Source organism: Anas platyrhynchos, chromosome Z, assembly GCF_047663525.1.
Source record: "Anas platyrhynchos isolate ZD024472 breed Pekin duck chromosome Z, IASCAAS_PekinDuck_T2T, whole genome shotgun sequence".
Taxonomy (NCBI): Eukaryota; Metazoa; Chordata; class Aves; order Anseriformes; family Anatidae; genus Anas; species Anas platyrhynchos.
Window position 1 is genome coordinate 61,159,107 of NC_092621.1, and position 23,902 is coordinate 61,183,008.

The 23,902-nt window shown below is 41.2% G+C and overlaps 1 protein-coding gene across 1 annotated transcript in view; it reads left to right on the forward strand.

The window, feature by feature from the left end:
- Positions 1 to 1,711: 1,711 nt before the first annotated feature.
- Positions 1,712 to 23,902, forward strand: part of MAN2A1 (mannosidase alpha class 2A member 1) — a 132,538-nt gene continuing 110,347 nt past the window's right edge. Inside the window, exons 1-2 of the mRNA XM_038170407.2 lie at positions 1,712 to 2,039; positions 14,369 to 14,629. Of these exons, the coding sequence (XP_038026335.2) occupies positions 1,905 to 2,039; positions 14,369 to 14,629 (396 nt within the window). The 5' untranslated portion in view covers positions 1,712 to 1,904. The remainder of the gene's footprint in view (positions 2,040 to 14,368; positions 14,630 to 23,902) is intronic.

A 23,902-nucleotide genomic window follows, 5' to 3' on the forward strand; every position in this document is an offset into this window, starting at 1 on the left:
ACAGAAGGTCTACAGATCACTGGTTTGTTCACAATTCTGTCTTTCCCTCTAGGCACCCTGCTCAAAGAATCGACTACACAAAAAAATGAGGAAAAATACTATCTGTCTGATCGTGTAAAAGATGAGCAAAGGCTTCGGAGTGAGCCCTAATAATACATATTCCAGATCCTGATGCCATTTTTTGAGATCTTACTGTTAGCTTACTGCAGATTTAAACACAATTTCCCTCTTAGGAAAAAGAAATTTGGAAATGGCATCTTACAGAGATCACTGCAACGCTGGATTTTTGGTTGAGGAAGGTATCTGAACTCCACTAACAAAGTAACAAATGGGAAAATAAACATTTTTTATTTTCTGTGTGCATCTGCCGCTAGAGGGGGGGATGGAGCAAATGTGAACAGGTAAGGTCCACGCGTTTACAGCTTTTTGCTGAAGAGCAGACAGCATCAGGCTTCAAAACTCCCGGGTTTTATTTCAGTTCTGTAGGAGATCCACCTGCATCTTCCGTCTGTTGTGCCCTTCCACCGTCATTTTTGCCGCTGAGCTGCTTTTGTCTCTTACTCCTCGCTTTTCCCTGCTGTTGGCCCCTTTCTGTTCCTGCCCCATTTTTTGTCCTTCCCCTGTATTGTCACCAGCGCTCAGCTTCACTCTTCATCCTCCGTTTCTCACCCCCTGATTAAAATCGGTCTTTCTAAACTTAAACTCGGTCAATACGCACAAAAGTGCACAGTTTCTCTGCTGTCAGCAGTTCCCACCATGGTAGCTGATAACATCCATATCCAGTGACTGCAGGAGTCCTGTAAGGCCTTTCACATCCAGAAGCTAACACTTTATTTTTTATTTTTTTGCCTAGTGGGAGGAAGGGGGTTAGAAGTTATGCATTATCGATCCCTGAAGTAGGTTCTGTGAGATACTGGAGCAGGCTCTAAATATGGACGAACTTAGCACAGGTTTAAATTTCCTGGCTCCTTCAAAAGTCTACTGAACTCTGCTGGCCAGAAGTGTGTTGGTGCTACAGTTTTAGCAACTTTGGGGGGGGGATTTTAATGAGAAGGGAAAAGCCGAGCAGCGGTGCTAACGCCTATTTTCGGACTTCAAATCGCAGGGGTGTCAGAGCTTCCCAGCACAAGTTGTCCGCGGTGCGTGACGTGCGGCTAAAACACGGTCAAAAACACGCTTTTAGCACTCGGGCAGCCCTCAGCAGCACCCCTTATCCCCACAGCACCATTGACATCTGCCAGAACCGTGGGGAGGGAAGGAGGGAGGGAAGGAGCCGAGCGCGGCGGCAGAGCGGTGCCACACGGGGGGCAGGCGCCACACGGCCGCCTCACGGCGGGGATCCCGCGGGGGCAGCCGTTACCCGCCGCCCAACGGCCGCCGCGCGGGGCGGGCGGGGAGAGGAGCGGAGGGGGCGCGGCGCTGACACCGCTGCAGGCGCCGCCCACCCGCGCGGGGGCGGAGCGCGGGGCTCCGGCGGCGGCGGGCGGCGGGAGGGGGCTGCTGCGGGCGCCGGCGGCAGCGCTCGGGCCGCGGGGCGGAGGAGAAGGAGGAGGAGGAGGAGCGGGGCGGCCGCAGGAGGAGGAGGAGGAGGAGGAGGAGGAGGAGGGGAAGCGGAGCAGCGGCGGTGCTCGGTCGGCCCCGCGGCGCTGCTGCCGCCGCCGCCGCCAGTTCCCCGCTCGCTGCCGGGCTGCCCGCCCGCCTGATCCGCGGCTCCCGGCTCGGCCGCGGGCGCTGGGAGCGGGCTCGGCGCTGCCCCGCCGGAGGAGCCCCCGCGGCGCCGCGGTGCCGCCGCCCGGCGCCGGCTCGGAACTTTCCCCGCGGGGCGCGGGGGGGCAGCGAGGAAGAGGAGAAGGAGGAGGAGGAGGAGGAGGAGGAAGGACGAGGAGGAGGAGGAGGCGGCGGCGATGAAGCTGAGCCGCCAGTTCACGGTGTTCGGCAGCGCGGTGTTCTGCGTGGTCATCTTCTCGCTCTACCTGATGCTGGACCGCGGGCACTTCGACCACCCCAAGAGCCCGCGGCGGGAGGGCACCTTCCCCAAGGTGAGCGCCGGCACGGGACCGCCGCGGGGGCGCCGCCGCCCAGCGCTTCCTCCTCACCCCCCCCCCCCCTCCCCGCCCCGCCGCCGCCGCCGAGCTCGTCCGGCGGCCTCCGGCCTCGGCGCGGCCGCTGGGGCACGGGGGCGGCCTCTGGGAGGCGCTGCCCCGGCCCCGCCGCGTGTCCCGGGCCGGCCGCAGCCGCAGCAGCGGGGCGCGGGGCTGGCGGCAGCGATCGCGGCGTGGTGCGGAGTGCCCCGGGCTGTGCTGTGCCGGGCTGTGCCGCACGCTGCTGCGCCTCGTGGGGCAAAATAAAAAGTGTGGGGAGCCGAGCGGCGCAGCCCGTGCCTGCGCGGAATGCACCCTCCTGACGGCAGGAAAACAAAGGGACGTTGTTGGAGTGCAGCAGTGAGGTGTCAGGGCGATATTAAAAACCTCAGGTCGCTCACCGAGAAAGTAAAATTATTATTATTATTTTTTTTTTCCTGATAGAACCTTTTTTTTTTTTTTTTTTTTTTTTTTCCGTGTAATGTAAAGATAATACTTGGCACCACTTTATTTCTGGCCACGGCAAAAAACCTTGGCTGAAGTGTATGGAAGGAGCACGGATCAGTTCTGCCTTTGTTTCTTCGAGTTACAGTTCAGAGGTCAGCCGCTAGCTGTTTCAGGAACTAAGAGAATACGAAAGAAGCTTTGAAGAAAGCGAGACAAGGCTGGACTACTGCGGCTGCATCTGTTCAATATACAGCTCCGGCAGGAGAGTAATACTGAGTGTCATACTTGTAAAAGCTAGTACAAGTGCTGCTTTGGTGATATGGTCAGTATCTTATATTAGCAGAGCACCTCATGTGCTTTTATCTCACCAGTTGAGTTTAATCCAGATAAAGAATAGGACAGGGCAGCTGGTACATGGGTGGCCTTTTTTTTATTTATTTTTATTTAATGTCAGGATTTGCTTTGAAATACTGAAACGTGGAAAACGTATTAGATGTGTTTGGTTTTCCACTGTCAGTGTCTTGCAGTTGAAATTCCTGTCAGTGTCCTACAGCATAATGCTTTCTCTCTTACGAGCAAGGTCTAGTGCCTCAGTCTGCTGTAACATCTCTTCTTTATACAACGTAAGGAGACAAGCATCTCTCCTCACCTCCTCCTTCCTCCCCTCGGACTCCTAGAACATTCCGCCAGCATTTACTCTTTCTGCCTTTTCCTATACCTAAATTCATTCGAGGCTGCTCACTCTCACTACTTAGCACTGTTTCAGTCCTTCCTTTGGGTGGAAAAATTACCCTTTTTCTTCTTGCTGCTTTATCCTTCGAAGAAGTTACAGGTGAAGCCAATGTGACTTTGTCATTTCCTTTTTACTGTCTGTAGGGTTCTGAATAAGAATTTTTCACTTTTTTTTTTTTTAATTGGGAAACCTCTGGAACCTAGCAAATGTTTTCAAGCCATATAATGCGTCAGTGTAAAGTCGATATGAAAGATGAAGAGGGGAAGAGAAGCCACCAACAATATTGGAAAGGAAAACACTATCTTAGCTTACAAAAAATCATGTCAGTGAGGTGTTGTCGGAACTCAATGTACTGTAAGTGAAACCAGCCACAGATGTAAAAACTTCAAGCTGCTTTTGTTTGCGAAAAGCTCTGGCAGCAGGATATTGTGTGTCCATGGATTTAAGAAGACATTTTCTTTCACGATGAGAAAGGTCAGTTTTTCTTACTGCTTGGACGGAGGAACTGAGATTTTTTTTATTATTTTTTCCCCACAGATTTTCAGATAGCTTCACTTCTTACTTCTTTCTGATCTGACAGTGTGCTAATTTTTCAACTTTGCTGTTTCTCTGTGCGGCTCTGGTAGGAGCATCCTTCACCTTGCATATCCTGGAAGTTGTGTATTGATTAGCTTGCTCTCCCTGAGCTGTGTGGTGTACAGTAGCCTCAGAGAGGAGGAGTGGGTTCTTCTGGAAGCAGTTTCCTGTGTAGCTCATCAGCATTTGTCTATCTAGGCTTTACTTTAATTTCTGCCAGGAATAGAGTTGGATTTTTTTTTAGCTGGTAGTGCCTGTTGGTCTGTATTCACTGAGAGAATCGTGGTGTGTAATACCAGTAGTAAAATGCAGGATGGGGATTTGCTGCTCAACTTTCACTTCTGCTGTTTCTTCCATATGCCTTCTCGTTGCATGATCTCAGGGTCGTGTGCATCAGGCTGAGGCTTGTGAACCTGTCCTTTTTTCGGATTTATCTGCCATTGCAGTCAAGAGTTCCCCTTCCTGAGCTGGCTTTCTAGTTTGAGAGTTTAGGTAGTTGTTCAAGGGTGCCAACAGGAATGAATGTCTTGCAGAAGTAATTTTTGGAGAAGATCTCTCAGGAAGTGTGAATGCCCCTAAGCAGGAGCCTTTACGTAATCTCTATCCAGGTGCTTGTAAATGCTTTTCAGTGCTGTCTTAAAGAGCATCTCTGGTCTGACTTTGGAGGTACTGGTAATATCTTGTCTTTTTAGGTGTTGAATTTGCAAAAGTTGGCATCAGTGGTCTCTTGTAAAGTGCACATTGCCCGCACTCCGTAGTGAGGTGACATCATGGCAGCCGTAATAGAACCTGAGCTAATGAAGTGATTTATAGCCTTGTCATCACTGATGGTGCATTTAAATCATATATGAAGATCTGCATGCTGCCATAGAACTGAAATCCCCGTTAATTTGGGGAAGATTAGGTACAACCTATGGAGATTGCCTTATTTGCCTCTCCTCTCTAAATCCTGTGTGTAACTTCATGGACCCTGCCTGGTTGTCAGCAATATATTATTCTGAAGATGGCCATATCACAAGCACTCTCTCTCAGACCTTATTTGTAGTCACTGTAGGATTTCTGTCTGCTGCAGTATAGCGTGGACTCTGATACTTTTCCAGAGACCTTCTTCCCTGCCTCTCCCTTGCTATTTTGCTTTGTATTCCTTCAGCGTGACTCTGGGGTGGATTTCCAAAGCTGTTATCGCAACTGCTTCCCATGAACGCTCTGAAAGAGCATTTGGCTCAGAGTCTCCTCAGAGGGCTCATCAGCAGTTGACGATGACCTGCTCTAGAAGTTTCAAGCGTTGCTATGTACTTTATTTCACCCTTCTCAGTGTAGACAGTGTTACTACAGTGGTTACTTTTGTTTTAAAAACTCTTGGGAGTAATAGCAGAAATGTTGCTGGTTGAGATTTAAAATACACTACTCCCCTTTCTTTCCTCCTGCTCCTTTAGATAAGTAAATTGATAAGCTGCTAGGGAAACTGAACTGTACTTCAGTTCGGTATGGTTGTCTTAAAACTTCTGTATCTGTGAATGGAGAGGAAAATGTTCCAGCTATCATTTGAGTTTGAGAAGACTAATGAAGGGTACTGAAAGTGAGAAGGACGAGCTGTGTAGCTGGTCTACATAACCTAGCATCCTGTGTCAGAATAAGATGTTTCCTGTCTCAGAACACATATCAAGATACCATATGTCATAGTGTCCTGTCTCACAAGAGGAACAACCTTGCAGCATTGTACAGAGGCAAGCTTAAGGTGCAGGAGCCTTAGATGCATTTTTTTTTTTATTATTAACATATCAACCCTCACTACAGATTATAGTGTAAGTCTTCTGGTGGAATTTGCTGAAGAGTGGTGGAGGATATTCTTTCCGTCTGCAATAACAGAATTGTTTCAGAAATCTTTTGGCTGTGTGGTGGATGGAGATTTGAAGTGGTGAGTCCTGTGCTGTCTCCTGTGCACTGAGTGTCAAGTACAAGTGGTCCTTGGACTAAACTGATACAGCTAAATGAAAGCTTCATTCAAATTGAGTCTGAAGTGGAGTAAGTCCATAAGCAACTTCACTTGAAGAACCGGTGTTACTGTATACAGATGAAAACCAAATACAGATAAGCACGTATTAATCTATTTGGTATTTTGGGTCCAAACGGAAAAAAAAAAAAAACATTAGGCTAACACAGCATATTTTATCAACTAACTTTACCTTGAGTTTGAACAAATCCATAAAAGCTGTTCATTTACACAGGCTGGTGGAGTATTTCTTCTGATTCTAAATTTTGCTTCATTCAAGTGTGCCATGCATGCTAAGGTGTAAGACAAAGAAAAACATTAAAAATCCAATGTATTTTAAATTAAGTGGAGGATTTATTTTTGGGTAAGAATATTTTGCATCAGAAATATATAGCCTTTGTGTAGTCTTCACACGAAAATTCATTTCTAGTGCATTTTATGCCTGAGCAAGGCAAAACAGAAGAGCAACACAGCGTCCTCTGTTGCTACCTGATAGGCAATGCTCTGGAAATGAGCTTTTTCTAACCACTTTCACGCAGCTTGCTTTGGCTCTTACGGGACGTATCCCCATGGTGTGCAAGGCTGTTTCTGGAAACAAATTTTTGAAACTCAGGTCTGCCACGGTTCTGCTTGGTAACTGGAATGGGACCAAGGGATTGCTCTTTTGGTATCTTTGGCATTTCTCTTAAATTTTATTAGAAGGAAAGCACAAGCATGCAGCAACTTCGATCCTTAGGGTTTTCCATTTTTTTATATATATTTTTTTGTTTTGAATAAGATCCTTCACCCCTCCTACCCTTGTGCCTTTGACCATCATTATTTGAAACTGACTCTGATCTTCTCATGTGTTTGAACTGCCTTTACAGGCCTTGTAGCTGCCTCACATCGAACAGAGACAATCAAATACAGTTCTTGTAAAAGCAGCTGGCTTTTTTTTTCTATTTCCTCTGTCCTTCCCGCAAAACATTAAGGCCTGGCTGTTGGTGGTTCTGCTAATGCTTCTCTGCTGGCTTCATGTTTTCAAGGCATCCATCACGTACTTCTTTGTAAATGGCACAAGCAGTGATTGTTGCAGTGTGCAGTGCTGTTTCATCTGTACTTGCCAATAGTTTGGAATTAGTATCACCTGGCCAAAATATGAATCATGGTAGGGTGGAGCAGTAACAGTAGGATGTTAGGGCCAAACACATCAGAAACATCAGCAGTTCTATGAATCTGTGCACTGAACAAAGGCATCCTGTGAGCTTTACCTCAAAAGTACTCCAAAGTGAAAGTTCCCCTACTTTAAGGAAGCCTTACCTTCCGTCAGATAACCCTCTGTCTCCTTTGGGTGGCTGCAACTGCAGCGTATCAGCTCATGCCTGACAGTTGCTGTGCCCCAATTCTGTGCAGAACAAATCTTGTCTCCCTCCAGCGTCACAGCAAGTCTTCACGCTTCCTGCTTTTGAAATAACTCCTGATACACCAGAAATACATTTCCCAGCTATGGTTTTGTTAGGTACATTGCTGTAGTGAAGTAGGTGAAATCAGTGGCTTACCTGAACTATAAATACACGCCTTTTGTTGCTTCATGTTCTTGCGGGTTTATTTTTGTGGGTTCATTTCTGACCTGTGTTGTATAACAAGCTCAAGCACTGCTGCATGTAGCAGTATAGGAAACTGTATGATCAGGAAATACTTTTATCACTCTGAAATGTAAGTAGTAGTAATTAAGGTTGTACGTAGTTTAAGTTGTCTGAGCACTGAGTAATTGTGAATGCAGTGACTTTTAGTAGCATTCTTAGGAGTTTTGTGTCGGAGAAGATTGAATGTTGAATCAGAATAGTTACAGAAGGAATTACCATTTTTCTGGATTTGAAACTTGCTTACTTAAAACAAACAAACAAAGCCTGATTAACAGCAATCACTATCTGAAAGACTTTGAGCGTCACAGGAATGTTCTTGAGTATAAAATAAAAAAAATAGGATTTTTTTTTCTTTTGAGCTTCTGGTGCATTGTAAAGGAGGAGGGGTTCTCATAGTAAGTATAATTGTCGGTCAGTAACTAGTTTTGTACTAAAGTACAAAAAAAAAAAACACACCACCCTTGTACTTCCTGGTGTTCCAGAGTGTGTTTGTCTTTGTTTCTTGTATGTTTTGAGTGAAGTTCTGGCTAAACAGCAGTTGGGCAGAATCTAATAGCTTCTTTCAATTAGTCTTTAAATCTAGTGAAAAATGCTGTACAAAATACATTCTTCAGAAGAGTAGTAACACCTCCCATAAAGCAGAACTCCTTTCTGCTACTTACGGTCAATGCCCTGCTTAAACTGCATAAACTAAATGGAGAGAGAGCATTTCCTTGTTTGCTCTTAGCTTGACCTTTATTTCTGCCTGCTACATGATTTTGTTATTTTAAGTTTTGACTTGTTCAAATAAAAATAATTAAAATGCCTGTACTCAGATGCCATGTAAACTGCATTTCAGTTTTGTACTGATAGCCATTTTAACTACAGAAATAAATATTCAGTACAGGGTCGGGAAGGGAACCAAAAGGGAAATGAACCTAAAACTTACCAGCCTGACAAGTAGTGAACATCCTTCAGATAACTGACTTTATATAGGGAATGCTTCTAGATTTGTCTCCATCTCCCCCTTCTTTCTCCCAGCCTTCAGCTCAGTGATAATGGTGTCAAATTAGGCCTTAACAATGTCTTTTTTTTATCTCTGTAAGTTACATGAAACTTAAATCTAGAGTAATAGTATGTAGAATGCTTATTTTTTATTGTGACACTTGTTAAAAGGATTTTAAAGTCTATCAGCTCCTGAAAACCTGTTTTCTTAGGTTACTTTATCTTTGGACTAGAACAACTATTTCATCTGAGAGAGTAGACTTGTGTTTTTTAGTTCAGTTAATTCAGGTGAATGCCAGTGTCTTCACAAAGTGAGCTTGTTTTGAATGGTACTTTAAAGGCAGAAAATCCTTAAAAAGGTTGTTTATGTAATTTTCATGATTAAAAATGCACAGAAACCTTCTGCCTAGCTTAATAAAGGCTTTAAACCTTGACTTGTGCTTTTAACTGTTGTACTGTATGCTTGGTTTTTCATTGTGTCCTACCTCACAAGGTGAATACATGCTGAAACGGGCAGTGTGTTCAAATATTAAGCTTTGATGCAACATCATGCTGTATTTTTATCTTCTACCTGCTTGCTTTTTTTTTTTCTGTAGAGGATGTGACCATTCAAATTCTACATTTAGTGTGCTCTGTTCACTGTACAGTGCTCAGATTGCACAGTGAATTGAGAATATTTTCTGGTCTTACCATCTTGGTATGCTGCATCTGGTCAGAGGCTTATATCAAGATTTTAGTCAAGTTAGTACATGATTTGTGAAGATATCAATAATTAATTCCAGGTATAAGAAGCTGAAACAGGAAGTGATTAAGATTACTGCGAATTCAGTGCAGTCAGAAAAGTACACGTGGAGTTTCTTAAATGCTCAGTGTTGTGAACCTGTATAGGCAATGATCTGGACTTGAATTCCGCATCCCCAGGAGAACCCTGTTCGCTGTGGTACACTGCTGTCTTCACCACTGCTCGTTTGTGCACCAGAGCCTCTTCAACAGGACTCTGCCAGCTCTTTTGTGGTCTCCGGCTTGTTCATGTGGGTGAGAAGGAGAATGGGCTCTGGCTGGTTTTGAACCAAGCGCTTGGTGGTTGCTGGCTCACTCTCTGGATACATAATAATAATAATTTCTAGCTGACCTAACCTCAGAAGTCTCTCATGTGGATTTGTCCTCTGTCTGCCAGTTTCTGTGAGAATTCCTCATTCATGGGCCTGTCATACTCCCGCTTAAATTATTTGAGCTACCTTTCTTTTTCCTTGAAATGGTCAGCAGCTGCCTGTTTGAAAGGTCGTGTATTTAAAGAAGGAGTGAGTGAGCATTCACTGAGGAAATGAAAATTTCAATACCCCTTTCTGCAGTGCTTAGATATGAGAAGCTGCTCTGCCTTGCCCAGAATAAAGCAACTTTATTTTTCCTTGTGTTACTGGACTTGCCTACTTGTGCCGGGTACCAACACTCCTTTCTGGAGTGAGTCCTTGCAATGTATCAGAGCAGTACCAAATGCAAATAGACAAGGACAAAACAGAGGGCAGTGGGGAAGCAGAGGCCATTCTGGGATGTTTGGGGCTTCAAAACCACTGAAGGGTTAAGACTGACTGAAGCATAGGGAACTGTTTACGTAGCTATATTGTGTGGTGGTAACAGCAGGTTGCTCAGTGCGGCTAACAGGTATGGGTGTTTTTTGTTCCAAACAGGTGGAGAATGAGCTGATCTGGTCTGTCCTCACTTGGGAAGGTTCAGTTGTTTCAGTCCAACCCTGTGTAACCATGGGGATGGCAAAGAGATGCACTACTTGTGTGATGCCATTATTTTACTAGTGCAGCTGTATCTACTTCCAGGATACAATTTGGATTTGTTGGTACTTTCCACTTCATGCACTAATACCTGTTGTTGTGGAGTGAGAGCTGGGTTGCCTTTCTTCTTAATCAAATCTTTATTTGCACAACCTTACCGATACGTGAAGATGGAGAGAGATGAAAGAAAGAAGTTTATACCAAAGTTAATAAAAACTAGTAGACTGATTGCATAAGTCAGGTGATTCCTGTAATTTTACATTGCATTTTCTTATTCCAAACAAGTATATAGATTCACAGAGCATCCTTTTAATGGTCTACATTTGTACTGAGCCTCAGTCTATTTGGACTTATCCAGAAAGCATACCTCTTATTTTGCTATCCAGTATTCACAAAGCTATGTAGATTACAACATTTCAGGCAGAATTGCTTAAGGTAAAATAGATACATCTCTGCTTGGATTTAAAAATACAACAACACCCACTTCCAATTGTCTGGAAAATTTTCAAACTTAATTTAGAACAAATACTGATGATTTTAGTAATGAAAAGATGTCCTGTGTGTTTCATTTTTGATTAGACCCGTCAGGTTCTCTGGTATGTTTCTAAGCTGTTTTAATAGTAAATCAACACCCATTACTGGCAATCAGTAAGGGGCAGCGTGAATCAGCTATTTTCCTCTAACAGTGTTGAACTAAATTTTGTTTTGTTCTTGAACATTTTCCATGTTCATCTTTGAATTTTAAAGAAATTTTACTATTGAATGCTACATTCTTAGCACTGTCTTACTCCTGCCTACTTAAAATGAGTAAGGAGTGAGGACTGAAAAAAAGTACTTTCTGATACTTGAACTGTTTTTAAATTTGAGAATGGATTCCTGACACTGCTTTCACTGTATTTATATTGAGTGAAAACTGGGATCCATTTCTAGTTTGAGACACAGTTGTTTCTGAAATTTAATTCTAATAGCTGGTGTGTTGCACAATGGAAACTTAAAATATTTTTTTTTAGTGTCTACAAAAACTTTGTTGCCTGATAGTTAGTTTGCAGCATGAGGCCATAGTTACGTATTTTTACCTGTAGCTTTTTATTTGATATTTTGCTTTCAAGCTGAGTTGGTACATGTCCAGTTTAAAATCTTCATAAGAAACATGATGCATCTCATAGTCTTTCAAAAAAAAAGAAAGCAGGTAGTCTTAATTAGCGTCCTTTGTTAGTTTCTACAGTGGGAATTCTGGTAAGGATTTCTATCTCCAGCTAACAGAATATCTGTCTCCAAAGTTCTGTGCCAAATATTCTAAAAATCACTGCTGCCCAGTGTTCAAGGTAGGCTTGAACTCTCCACCATAAAAATAAACTATTGCTGGAATTATATAACTGTATATTTTTTTTACTGGAAAATGAACAGGAAACAATCTGCTGTCTCAGCACACAAGAAACAGGTAACTTAATTTAAAAGAATTTTACCACAGAATACACAGTGAAATGGTAGAACTTAATGAAGATATTTTAAGGTTTAAATTATAAAAAAAATAAAAATCAAAAGAATGGTCCATGTAATAGATACGAGAAGTGTGAATTGACCTCCAAGTTTGGAAGTTTGTGTCTGACTGACAGAAGTTGGCAGTATATGCCAATGGAAGGATCAGTCTAACCATGTATTCAGTGTTCTTGTAACTTTTGGACAGAGACAATACTTAGCTAGACAACATAGAACAGATCAGTCTTGTAACCTACTGCAAAGTAGTTGACAGGCTGTTGCTCAGCAATATAATATTCTTCTCTTGTAGGTAGAATATTTCTAGAACATACATGAAAGAGAACTTAAATTTTAAACAGTTCTCTGATTTTACAGTTCAAAGGAAGAATATATACTGGTGGGGTAGGTGTGAACAGCATTTTAGGTGCTTACACATTTGGTAACTTTGAACTAGAGCTGTGTGCAGCGAAGCAGGTAATAGCTGGTGTACATGATAGCTATGTTTTAGTTTTTTTAGGAATCTAAAGATCAGAGGTTATGTTGGGCAGCCTGTAAAGTCCCAATCAGTATTATTTTATGTATTTTACTTTAAGAGTGAGTGGCATAACAGGCTATTATGTGAGCAGAGAAACCTTTCTTTTGTACTTTTTGAAAGGGAAAGTACTAATTTTATTAAAATGGGTACATACCATTTTTAATGTATCGTTAGAAAGATTTTAGTCTCGGTTGTTTCTTTTGTGCCACCAGGGGGCATGGGACTACACTTTTTTCTTTCCAGTGCCCTATCATCTGCATATTGATCTCCTGTTTTCAGTTATTCTGTTTCTAGTATTTGTCTTTAAGCAGCTTAGATTCTAAGATTTTGGTCCTTCATCTCAATTAACTTATTCTGGATCTATTGTCAAAATATATTTTTGTCTTTTGGGAAATAAAAAGGTTTCACGTGTGTTGAATTTTAAAACCTGTTATCATTTTCAGGATGTATTGAGATAAGAACAAAGAAAAACACTGGGTCAGCATTTTACACAGCCCAGAGAAGGAGGGGACAAACCTACCAACTGTAAAATATTACACCTTGTCTTCTATGGAATTATAAACAACTCCTATAAAGATGAAATTGCAGAAATGGCTAGTAGATCCTAAGAGGTTGATTGGTATCTCATATTAAGAGAAGTTTTTTATTCCTGCAGACTTCTTGAAGTGAACAGGTTTTAAAAGAAAGTACCCATTACAATTTACAAAGGAGGCTTAGTCCTTTGCAAACTACAGCCTAACTACAGAAGTTGGAATTAATTGGCATTTGAGGAAGGCAAATTGTATCGTAAAAGCAAAATGCAAAGGCCTCAAGTGAATGATTGCTAAAGGGGGAAAAAAGTCTCATGCACCAAGGCTGTTACTAATAATTTTCTGTATTACTTGGTGTCAGGGGAAAAAACAGGAAAAGCATTGGTGTCAGGGAAAAGTTTAACTTGTCATTAAAAAGCATAGATCACAGAATAATTGTCTACTGAATATGTGTTATTTGTGATGAATGCAATGGGTAAAATGTGAACACCCAAATCTGCAGTGGGTTTTATTACAATGAAAGCTTTTTGACAGAACTTAATCAGACGTTGTATATTTTGGGGTCTGACCACGACTTTAATAATGGAGAACAAACACACGGTTACTTTCTGTCTTTTGTTATTGTTAAGTTGAAATCTGCCCGAGGAAAGAAATAAATTATTGTTAAGCTGAAATAACCTTAAAAACATTTTAAATGATCTGGCCTTTTGTGAGTATGGAAAAGCTAACACACTAATATTTGAAAAAATCATACCTCAAATCATTTGGAATGGGTGGCTAGTACATCAGAGAGCATTTCCAGGCATTTTCCCCTCCTATGCTACCTCCTGTACCTGGTATAATATGGTGATTAAATGCTTTGAATTGTTTTGTGCTGTCTGCCTGCCCCTCTCTTTCCAAGTTCCTTTGGAGATATGCTGACTTCTTTCAGTGCATGTTGATATTATCTTCTGTCCTTCCTTTCATGGTATACATTATGCATCTTTAGAATCCTGTTCTGCAGCAACTGAACATGATCTAAATGAAACTACTATTAGTTTGAATTGTCTTTTGAAGGAATATATTGATGTTTCTCCAGTTACATAGATTATTCCTGTGAACAAGTGGTTAAGGAATCTTTTATGAGCTTCTGTTAATTTCTCTCCAAATTTTGCTGAAAATAAGAAACTTAATATATACTGAAACAGTTTTTCCTTGTACGTGTAAAGTATTAAAATGTTTACATCCTTTTAATTCCACCATGATGGGACGGACTGCCTCCTATAAAACAGCTTTCTCTTTTGTGTCCTAATATGATGGCAAATGAAAATATTAGATTTTTTTGAAGATGTTTGATAGACATGGAAAATTTGAATTTGGCATAATTAGTATTTAAAACAATGTGACTTTTAAAAAATATCTTTTTATCACTTTTGCTGTTTTCCCTTATTCTGAGAGGAGAAGGTCTCTTATGTTGGTTCAATTTCTTGGTTTGTCTTTATGTAAGACATAGGATAAAGATTATTTATTCTGTGTGATGATATACTACTGTGAAATTGATTTTAAAAGATTGTCAAGAATGGGTCTGAGAAAATAATCGACTTTTTTTTTTTTAACAGGGTCAACTTTCAATATTGCAAGAAAAAATAGATCATCTTGAACGCCTGTTGGCAGAAAATAATGAAATTATTTCAAATATACGAGATTCTGTGATCAATCTGAGTGAATCAGTAAAGGATGGTCAAAAAAATCCAGAGGCTATAAACTTCAGTCAAGGGTCTCTTTCTGAGCTCTTTCCTTCTGCTTCTGTTCCACTTGCCGTTGATTCTGAGGATTGTTTGTTTGCTTCAAAAAGTGGAAGCCGTAGTTCAGACGTACAGGTAAGTACATCTTTTTTCTTTTATTCTTCTGGAGTACTACCTTTCATAATTCTCAAAATATCCAAGTACTGGTAAAAGCTTAGGACTAATCACCTAATCTAAGAAGATATAATAGAATGTTCAAGTGCCTGTTGTGTTTAAAGGAAAATGATATGAAACAGTTCCTTTTACCTTTTTTAAGCTGTCTAGAAAATAGTATGTGATTAAGGTGACCCAACATATCAGAATGCTTTAAAGTTATTAAGAGAAGACAACCTAAGATTAATCACTGTTTATTGTCCAGTACTCTCAGAAGCTCTGGGGAAAGAGTTTGAGAGTCTATTTTCCCAGATTCTTCTAAAGCTGATATAAAATAATGTGGAAATAGTATATAGACTTATAAGCAGGTTTTACACTTGAGGATTACATGTGTAGATGGGTCTTGAGGGTAAGACAAACCGTGCTTAAAAAGTAATCATTTAAGAAAATATCCAGTATTGTTTGCCCTTTGGAATACCATTTTTGTGTTTTGGCATTCCAGTGTGTCTCCAGTTTTTATAGGCACTTTGATCAGAAAGGAGGAACATATACTATGTCAACTGGTTGGCACGAACTGGGCTGGTTGAAGTTTTTAAAGTCAAATGCTTCAAGTTGAATTTATTTTGCTTTCTGGTGATGCCTGTGAGTTCATTGACTCTTATATATTCAGTTTTAATGGAGTGTTTCAGGAGTGCTATGAATACTGTGTGAAGTCTGTGATCTGTACTGTTTTGGGGAGTCTTGTGGGAGTACTATAAATATTCAACTACTCTAAAGCAAAGATTAAATTCTGAATACCAGCTTTTTCTCTCATTCTGAAAATGCAAGTATTTCTATTGTAGGAGAAAGACATGGACTTGAGATGAATAAGTATGCATCAGAACAATTGTAACCTCTGATTTATCATTTATAATGCCTTTAAGCTCTTCAGGGATAGGCACTACCTTAATATGTCTCTTACAGAGGAAGCAGTTTTTTAAAGGCAGTAGTATCTAACTGTTCGTATTTGTATTATATATTATAATTTCTGTGCAGGAAAGTGAAGTAGGTGGGCCTTTACATCTTTTCAAGTTACTGGATTGTTAACAGGTTATTCCTCACACAGTCTGTTAACAATGCACTTTTTTTAGGTACATTAGAAATAAGCTAATGTGAATTGATGTGAATTTTCAGGTGAAATGTTTTGGCTTAAATTATTGGACCTGTTAACCTGTTGTGAATGGAAAGTATATACTAAAACTGTTTGTATGTTTCATATCACATATGTGGCATGTCAGAATGTGTACTTGCTATCATTTAATGTACCTACTCTTCCTGTACTCATACTTTATTCCTTGCCTTACCAGGCTGGGAGGGTTGTAATATTCTTCATGTCACTGCATCAGTACCTTGTACTCAGCAGATTATCAGCCATCATCCTTAAGTCACTTTAATACTGATTTTTCTCATCCTATCAGTCTGACCTACATTTCAGTTACAAGAATCGAAGACCTTGATTTTAGCAGAATTTTGGTAATAATAAGTTAGCCTAAGTTAACTAATCTGTTGTTACACCTGAATACCAGCTTTACTATTTAAAGCTTCACCAAGCCTGAGGTGTTCTGCAAGTTTAGTTGATTTTTTTCTTCTAGATTTTTATAAAGACTGAGAAATTCTGAGCAGATTATTTGAAGAACATTGATTTTTTTTTTAATATTTTAAATACTTAAACAGCTTATGTTAACTGTGTTCCTAAGCATTAACTTTAAAAAAAAAAATAAAAATAAGAGAACATAGGTGAGACTTGGTATTTGGATAATGAGAATGAAGGCAAAAGATACTTTGCTGAATAAATTGTGGAAATCCATTTTAGTCATACATAATAGAGAGAGCATTATAAGAATAGATTCAAATATGGATTAAAAACCTCTAACATTTCAGTGAGTAATATTACCAGGTCTTGTTACTCCAAGAGATTTATTTTCTGTGCATAAGTTGGAGAAAACCAGTTACTAATAGCATGAGAGCCCAAAAATTCTTGGATAGGATAGCTGAATGATTTTTTCTCATGGAAAAAAAAAAAAGTAAAACAAGAAATGATGCACACCATTACATATGGTGTAAGTAGGAAGGATGTTGTAATAGAGCTGACTGCTCAAAATAACATTGAATTGAGAATTGATGTAATTCAGATTAAATGGAAGGCTAATGTGCACTTTTTCAAAGGGCTGAGAATGGAACTAAGTTCACAAAGTGAAGAACTCTGGATGAAATATTGTTATGACTTGACACTTTTTTATGTCAGTAGTTCAAGATGTGTCTGGAATTTGTGCTTGAAGACAGAAATCTCAACAGCCATCATGCTGAGCTGGAAAGTCTTGTAACTGATGGTGAGGTGTGTCCTTGTTGTCCCTTTCAACTACTGAACCATCTAACATTGTACTCAGCAATGTTTCTCTGTTTAAAAACAAGGCATAAATCACTTCTAACAACAACAAAAAAGGTGTCCTGAAGAGGCATGAACTGTGTTTCATTCTGTTCAGTGTTCACTGAGGCAAGTGCTTGCTCAAGACTTGTGTTACTTCAGCAGTTTGAGTCCCTCAGTATAGGGAAGCAATAAGCTGTTTTAGGGAAGAAAAACAAAGCACGCAATTGGTAAGTTTTCATATGCTTTAACTGAAAAGCCTGTAACAATATGACTGTCTTCTGAAGCAGCCATACTGAAATCAGGGTGCATCCTTTATTAATTTTGTTGACTGTTCTTACCAAGACCTTTCTTATTTTATCAGTATTTTATAAATAGAAAAGAAATTGAAATATCTCCAGGAAGTACTTGTCTTTTATTGTGGTTCTTACTGACTAGGTATTCCAAATTTATTATAGTTTGCAGTCATGTAACCTGGTCAAGTGAAGAGGTAACTTTTAATTAATGCCTTTGACCATTCTTACTGTGGATGCTGTTGCACTAAAAGATGAAAATGGCATCTGTCTTCTGGATGTTTTGTCATAAGTGCAGTGAGTTTGGCCTAATTTGGCTTGGGTTTACGCCAGTGAAAGTTTTTGAATCCTACTTTCTTCCTGGCTTTTTTCTTTAAACCAATGCTGATCAATATTAAAATCACAGAATGGCTGAGGTTGGCATGGACCTCTGGAGATGATTTGGTCCAATTCCCTGATCAAGTAGGGCCACCCAGAGCAGGTTGCCCAAGACCACATCCAGGCAGTTTATGAATATCTTCAAGGATGCAGATTCCACAGCTTCTCTGGGCAATCTGTGCCAGTGCTCCATCACGCTCACAGAGAAAGTGTTCAGAGGGAACCTAGTATTTCACTGTGTGCTCATTGCCTCTTGTCCTGTCACTGGGCACCACTGAAAATAGCCTTACACTGTCCTCTTTGTATTGTTGCTTCAAGTATTTATTTACACTGATGAGATCCCTGAGTCTTCTCTTCTCTGGTATGAAGAGTCTGTCCTCTCTCAACCTTTCCTTGTAGGAGTGTTGCTACAGTCTTTGTCATCATTTTGGCCCCTCATTGGACTCTCCAATGTGTCCATGTCTCTCTTGTACTGGGGAGACCAAACCTGGACACAATACTTCAGGCCTGGCCTTGCCAGTACCAAACAGAGGAGAAGGATCACCTCCTTTGACCTGCTGGCAGTACTTTACCTAATGCAGCTCAGAGTACCATTGGTCTTCTTTGCAACAAACACTGACCAGCACTGACCCCTGAGATACACTGCTAGTTACTGGCTTCAAACTAGATTGTGTGCTACTGATCACCACTTGCTGGTCAACTGGTTTTCCACCTACCTTACAGGCCGACCATCCAGCCCATACATTAACAGATTCTGTATTAGTATCTTAAGGAAGGCAGTTTTTTCTTCCCTCTGTCTTCATGGCCATCTTTCCTCAGGAGCCCCCATTGCCACACTCCTGTCACTGGAGCCATCCTGCTGTGTCTCACTTCAGGCCTGGTGCTTGTCAACCCTGTCAGTCACTCTCTCATAGGGCTGCTAGTAACTTTCTCCTGTATCCATCATTCCCAGTTGTCTCTCCCAAGCAGATGTTGATCTGCAAATAGGCTTCAATGGTCACAGAACCCAAAATCCTGTTGTCATCACCACTTAAAGCAATGTCAAGGCACGTGCAAGACCAGGAGATGATCTGAGACAGCCAGCATGGCTTCAATAAGGGCAAATCGTGCCTGACCAATCTGATGGTCTTCTACGATGAAGTAACTGCATCAGTTGACAAGGGAAGACTGACTGATATCATCTACTTGGACTTCTGTATGGCCTGTGACACTGTCCTGAATGACATCCTCCTGATCTTCAAATTGGAGAGAGATGGATTTGAAGGATGGACAAGGAATTGGCTTGAAGGTCACATGCAGAGAGTGGTAGTCAATGTCTCTTTGTCCTAGTGGAGGCTGGTGACAAAGTGGTATTGCTCAGGGGTCTGTCTGGGGACTGGTGCTGTTTAATGTCTTTATCAGTGACGTAGACAGTGAGATCAAGTGCACCCTCAGCGAGTTTGCTGATGATACCAAGCAGAGTGCTGCAGTTGATATAGCAGAAGGAAGGAACTCTGTCCAAAGGGACCTGGACAAGCTTGAGAAGTGGGCCCATGTGAACCATGTGAGGTCAGCAATCCCAGATGTGAGCATGGACTGGGAGAAGAACTCATTGAGAGCAGCCCAGCAGAGAGACACCTGGGGGTTCTGGTGGATGAAAAGCTTGACATGAGTTAGCAGTATGTGCTTGCATCCCAGAAGGCCAACTGCATCCTGGGCTGTATCAACAGAGTGGGCAGCAAGTGTAGGAAGGGGACTGTCCCCCTCTGCGCTGTCCTTGTGAGGCTCCACCTGGAGTGCTGCATCCAGGTGCGGGGCCCCCAGCACAAGAAGGATGTGGAGCTGTCAGTGCGGGTCCAGAGGAGGGCCACAAAGATAATTAGAGGGCTGGAGCACCTCTCCTATGAAGAAAGATGGAGAGAGCTGGGCCTGTCCATCCTGAAAAAGAAAAGGCTCCAGGGAGACCACATTTCATCTTTTCAATACTTAAAGGGAGTTTATATAAAGATTGAATGCAACGTTGTGTTAGGACAGATGACAGGACAAGGGCGAACCATTTTAAACTAAATGAAGGGAGATTTATGTTAGGATGGCATCCCTGCCTATGACAGGGGGGTTTGGAACCCTCCCCATACCTTTTTCCCCTTAGTGGTAGGATTGAAGAAAATACCATCTGGGCCCCCGTTTCACTGCTGCCCCCAGAACTCTGTAGTCACTTCTGATGGGGTATGCTTTCCCCCTGGCAGTATCATTGCTGCCCCTATGGGCAGTGAGAGGGTCAGAGAAGCTATGGCAGTCCCTCTACCACATCCTGGGTCTGGAATCTGACAGGCAGCAAACTTCCCTAGGTGGCATGTTGGGTCATTGAGACATTTATTTCAGAGATCTGCAAGATCTGTTTCCTGAGTTGCATTTCCCAGAACTTGCACAAAAACTCATGTGAGCATGGATTGAGATCACTTTTTACCTGATATGTATTACCTTAAAATTATGTATTTTTTGGACTGTAGAAACTGGTATCTTGCAGACTGCAGAAGCTTACTTGTGGAACTCAAGCTCGATCCATAAGAAGAACTCACAGGAATGTGTACAATTCCATGAATTGTTGCTTTTAAATAAATTTGTCTTCATGTCTGAAATGTTGAAAGAGTTTATCAGTATTAAGGTCACTCATCGGTAACTGGCAAATTTACTGAGTATACACTTGACTTTCTGCAAAAGTTTCATTTCATAGAAGAATTATAGTTCTTCAAAAATAAAGTTATAGAATAGAAAGAAAACATGGTATTAACCTAATATTCATGTAACCTTATTTGTCCTCCTTGAACTAGCAATACAGAATGCATGTCTGGAAGCACTGTACACGTGTGAACAGCGGTGATGTTCAGAGGTGTAAGCAATTTCTGCAGAGTTGTGATGTGACATCATCTCATACAGCTTGGATATTTAGTGTAGGCCCAGATGAGGCACTGCTAATCCTAGCATTATGGTGGCTTGTATTCCAGTCTAACACTGCTTGCTTTTCTTCATATCTTATGCTAGAGGCCTGTGGTGGGTGGACCTTGGTTGGCTACCAGATGCCTATCCAGCCAAGGTCAATGCACTGCAGTCCTCCACCTGGGACATGATAAGGACAGTGACTGGGAGAGGTAATGGGAAAAACCCAGACTGGACATTGCCAAAGACTGAAATACTTGCGGGGAATCTGTTTTGTGATTTGCTGAAGGGACAGTGGGTAGAGTTTCACCGTGTTTGTATATTGTCCACCTTCGTCAGTGTTGTGATCATGTCTCTACGATTTTGTTGTAGGTCTATTTTTGTAGATGTAACCAAGTCTGTGAAGAGTGTGTGATGATTTTCATTTAAATAAGAGTTCTTAAATATATGTTTCACAGAGGTGAGGTTGGAATATATTGTGTATACAGGTGCCAAGGTGTTGGCCAGGGGCTATGTGGTGCAGAGGATTCCAGCCAGCTGCAAAACAGCCCCACTGCAGGGCACAAGGGAGCTCTTCCACCAAGCTGCTGGTGCCTCTGGGAGAGTGTGTTTAAGAAAGGGCAAACTGCTGTGCAGGAGCTGTGAAAGACAGGAATGAGGAAAAAAATGTGTGAGAAACAACCCTTTGAAAACCAAGATCACAAAGGAAGGGAAGGGAGGAGGTGCTCCAGCTGCTAAAACGGGGGAGAGCCTATGGAGGAGCAGGTATTTCCCTGCAGTCTGTGGAGGATGTGGAAGTATGTGGATCCTGTGGTCCACAGGGGACCCATTCTGGAGGAGTTTGTGAAGGACTACAGCCTGTGGAAACAACCCCTCCTTAGGATGAAGCAGCAGCACACTGGGCACAGCCACCATTCACCCCGCCTCAACCTCTTGGGAGGAGTTAAAAGCATTGGGAATGAAGGAGTGAAGGTGGACATGGGAAGAACGGAGGATGTGGAGGAGGTTTAGATCTTGATTTTTGCTTTAGATTTTGTCTTTTTCTCCATCCAACTCCATTTAAAATAAAAAATAAACTAAAAAAATGTTGCCTAAGTCAAATCTATTTTGTCTGTGATAGCAACTGGTAGGTGATCTCCCTGTCTTTATTTTGACCCCAGAGCTTTTCATCTTATTTTGGCAGCTGTCCTTTAGAGGGGCGAGGTGCTGAGAGAGCACTTAGGCTGGCATCTGGCAGCAAGCCAAGGTCGACTCAACTCAAAACTTTAATTTCTTCAGGCAGATGTTTGTTTCAGATCTATTTTTTTTCTTAAGTTACCTGGCTGGACAGAAACCTGCTACCACTGGAACGTTTTAACTCTTACGATGTTCATATAGTAAGTGACTCCTGTAGGCCGCTTTTGTGGAATTCAAATGTTTGTTGAAGAAAGTTTGTCAGGTGTACATTTGTATTTCATTACTCCACCCCACCCCCTCACACACACACGCTTTTTTTTTGCATTGAGATACTACTCTGGAGATGGTGTTTAAAAAAAGTTCTTGAGTCCTCTTTCTATATATCATTTTTAGTGAAATTATGTTTAAGTTGAAGCAGCTGGGGAGTATACAGTGTCTAACATGGTCAGCTTGAGAAATCAGGAGCTGCGGTTTTAAATGTGGCTGACTTTTGTTTAACAATGTGTAAAGTAACTTTGAAGTCACTTTTCCTCCTCCTCTCCATTATCTTCAGCATTTAAATCCTGCTACTGTTAGCAGCTCATCCTTCTTTCTCTATCCAATTTAAATCACAAGAGTAACATGTGAAAAACATCTCCTTTTACAGTGCCCTCCCTTGCTTGCCATCTGCTACTGAAATAGCTTTGATTGACGAGCTGCAATGCTCATTTCCTTCTTTCACTCCACTTCTATGTATTTGGTTCAGTTTCAGCTCTTGCACTTATCAAACTGTTGCAATTCAGTTTGTAAACCCCATGGAAGCCTTTTTATGGATTATTTTTTTAATATTATTTTCCTGTAGTAATGATTTGAGTTAATTCAAGGAGATACATGAGAGGAGCATAAGAGCTGACATCAGGTAAAAGGCAGAAATGGATGGGAAGCAGGATCTGCCTCCTTTTCTTGTGAATGGTGAAGCTCCTGATGACTCATTAATGAAACTCATCTTTACTCTTCAGTGAAGCTAGCCTTTAAGAGCTTTGTGCAGAGGGTTAGAGGGTTATATAAGTTAAGTGTTGCTTTTTTTTTCCCTCTGTGGGGGAACATTTTAGAAGAAATTTGAGAGAATAGCTCTGAAGAGTTTTTTTTTTTTTTTTTTTTTTTTCTTCAGTTCCCATACTTATGTCTTTAAATGTGACGTTTTAGGAATTTGCAATGAATGCATCTGCTGGTTGCATGATTCTTTATTCTAGGTTCAGAAGCATGTATCTGACTTATGGCTTTAGTGTTCTATGATACTACTGTCTGTAGAATAAAACAGTTTTCTCAGATACCAGATTAAGTGAATGCAGAAGTTATGTACCTTCAAGCAGACAACTCTATCTACAGACTCTGAGAAGCAGATAGAACAGGTAGTGTTTTTACTTGTAGTAGAGCCCGAGAGATTCAGGCGTATATCAGGTCACAAAGAAAGAAGAGTTAAGAGATCTCTAGAGAAGACCTTAATGAAGTCTTTTATGGTCACCTCTGAGAAACGAGCTTATTCCATTTTATTCCTGTCTCCTTATTTTAATCTGCTCATATTGAATTTTCTTTTAAAATTATTTTTCTACAGCTTGCATTTATCTGCATATAGAATCTTTTGAATTTTATGCTTAATGTACTTAAATTACATTTTTTCCTGAGTAGATGCCTTCCTTTTGTTTAGATTGTTTTCCCAAGTTGAGGTCAGGTTCAATGGCTAGCTGACTACCTTTTACTGAACACGTAAAATTCCAAAGGCTGTGTGCCTGATCATTTTTCTTCTTTATATTATTATATTATTTTCTTCTTTATATTAGAAGACAACTTCTGAAACATATACCTTTGCTAGATACTCTGAATAAAATAAGTAAGGAGAGAAGCTGGGTGTTGCACCAACTATGGGTTCCAACTGTGTAAATAAAACAGATGAGAAACACATATATCTAATCTGTGCTTTGAGAATGCAGGATACAGATTTCTAAAAAGCCCATGTCCTAAAAGCTAAAGGAAATAGTGAAAAATCTAGAAAACTTAATTTGATAGAAGCCAGTTTATCTATTTACAGAAATTTGCTGAAGGTTGGCT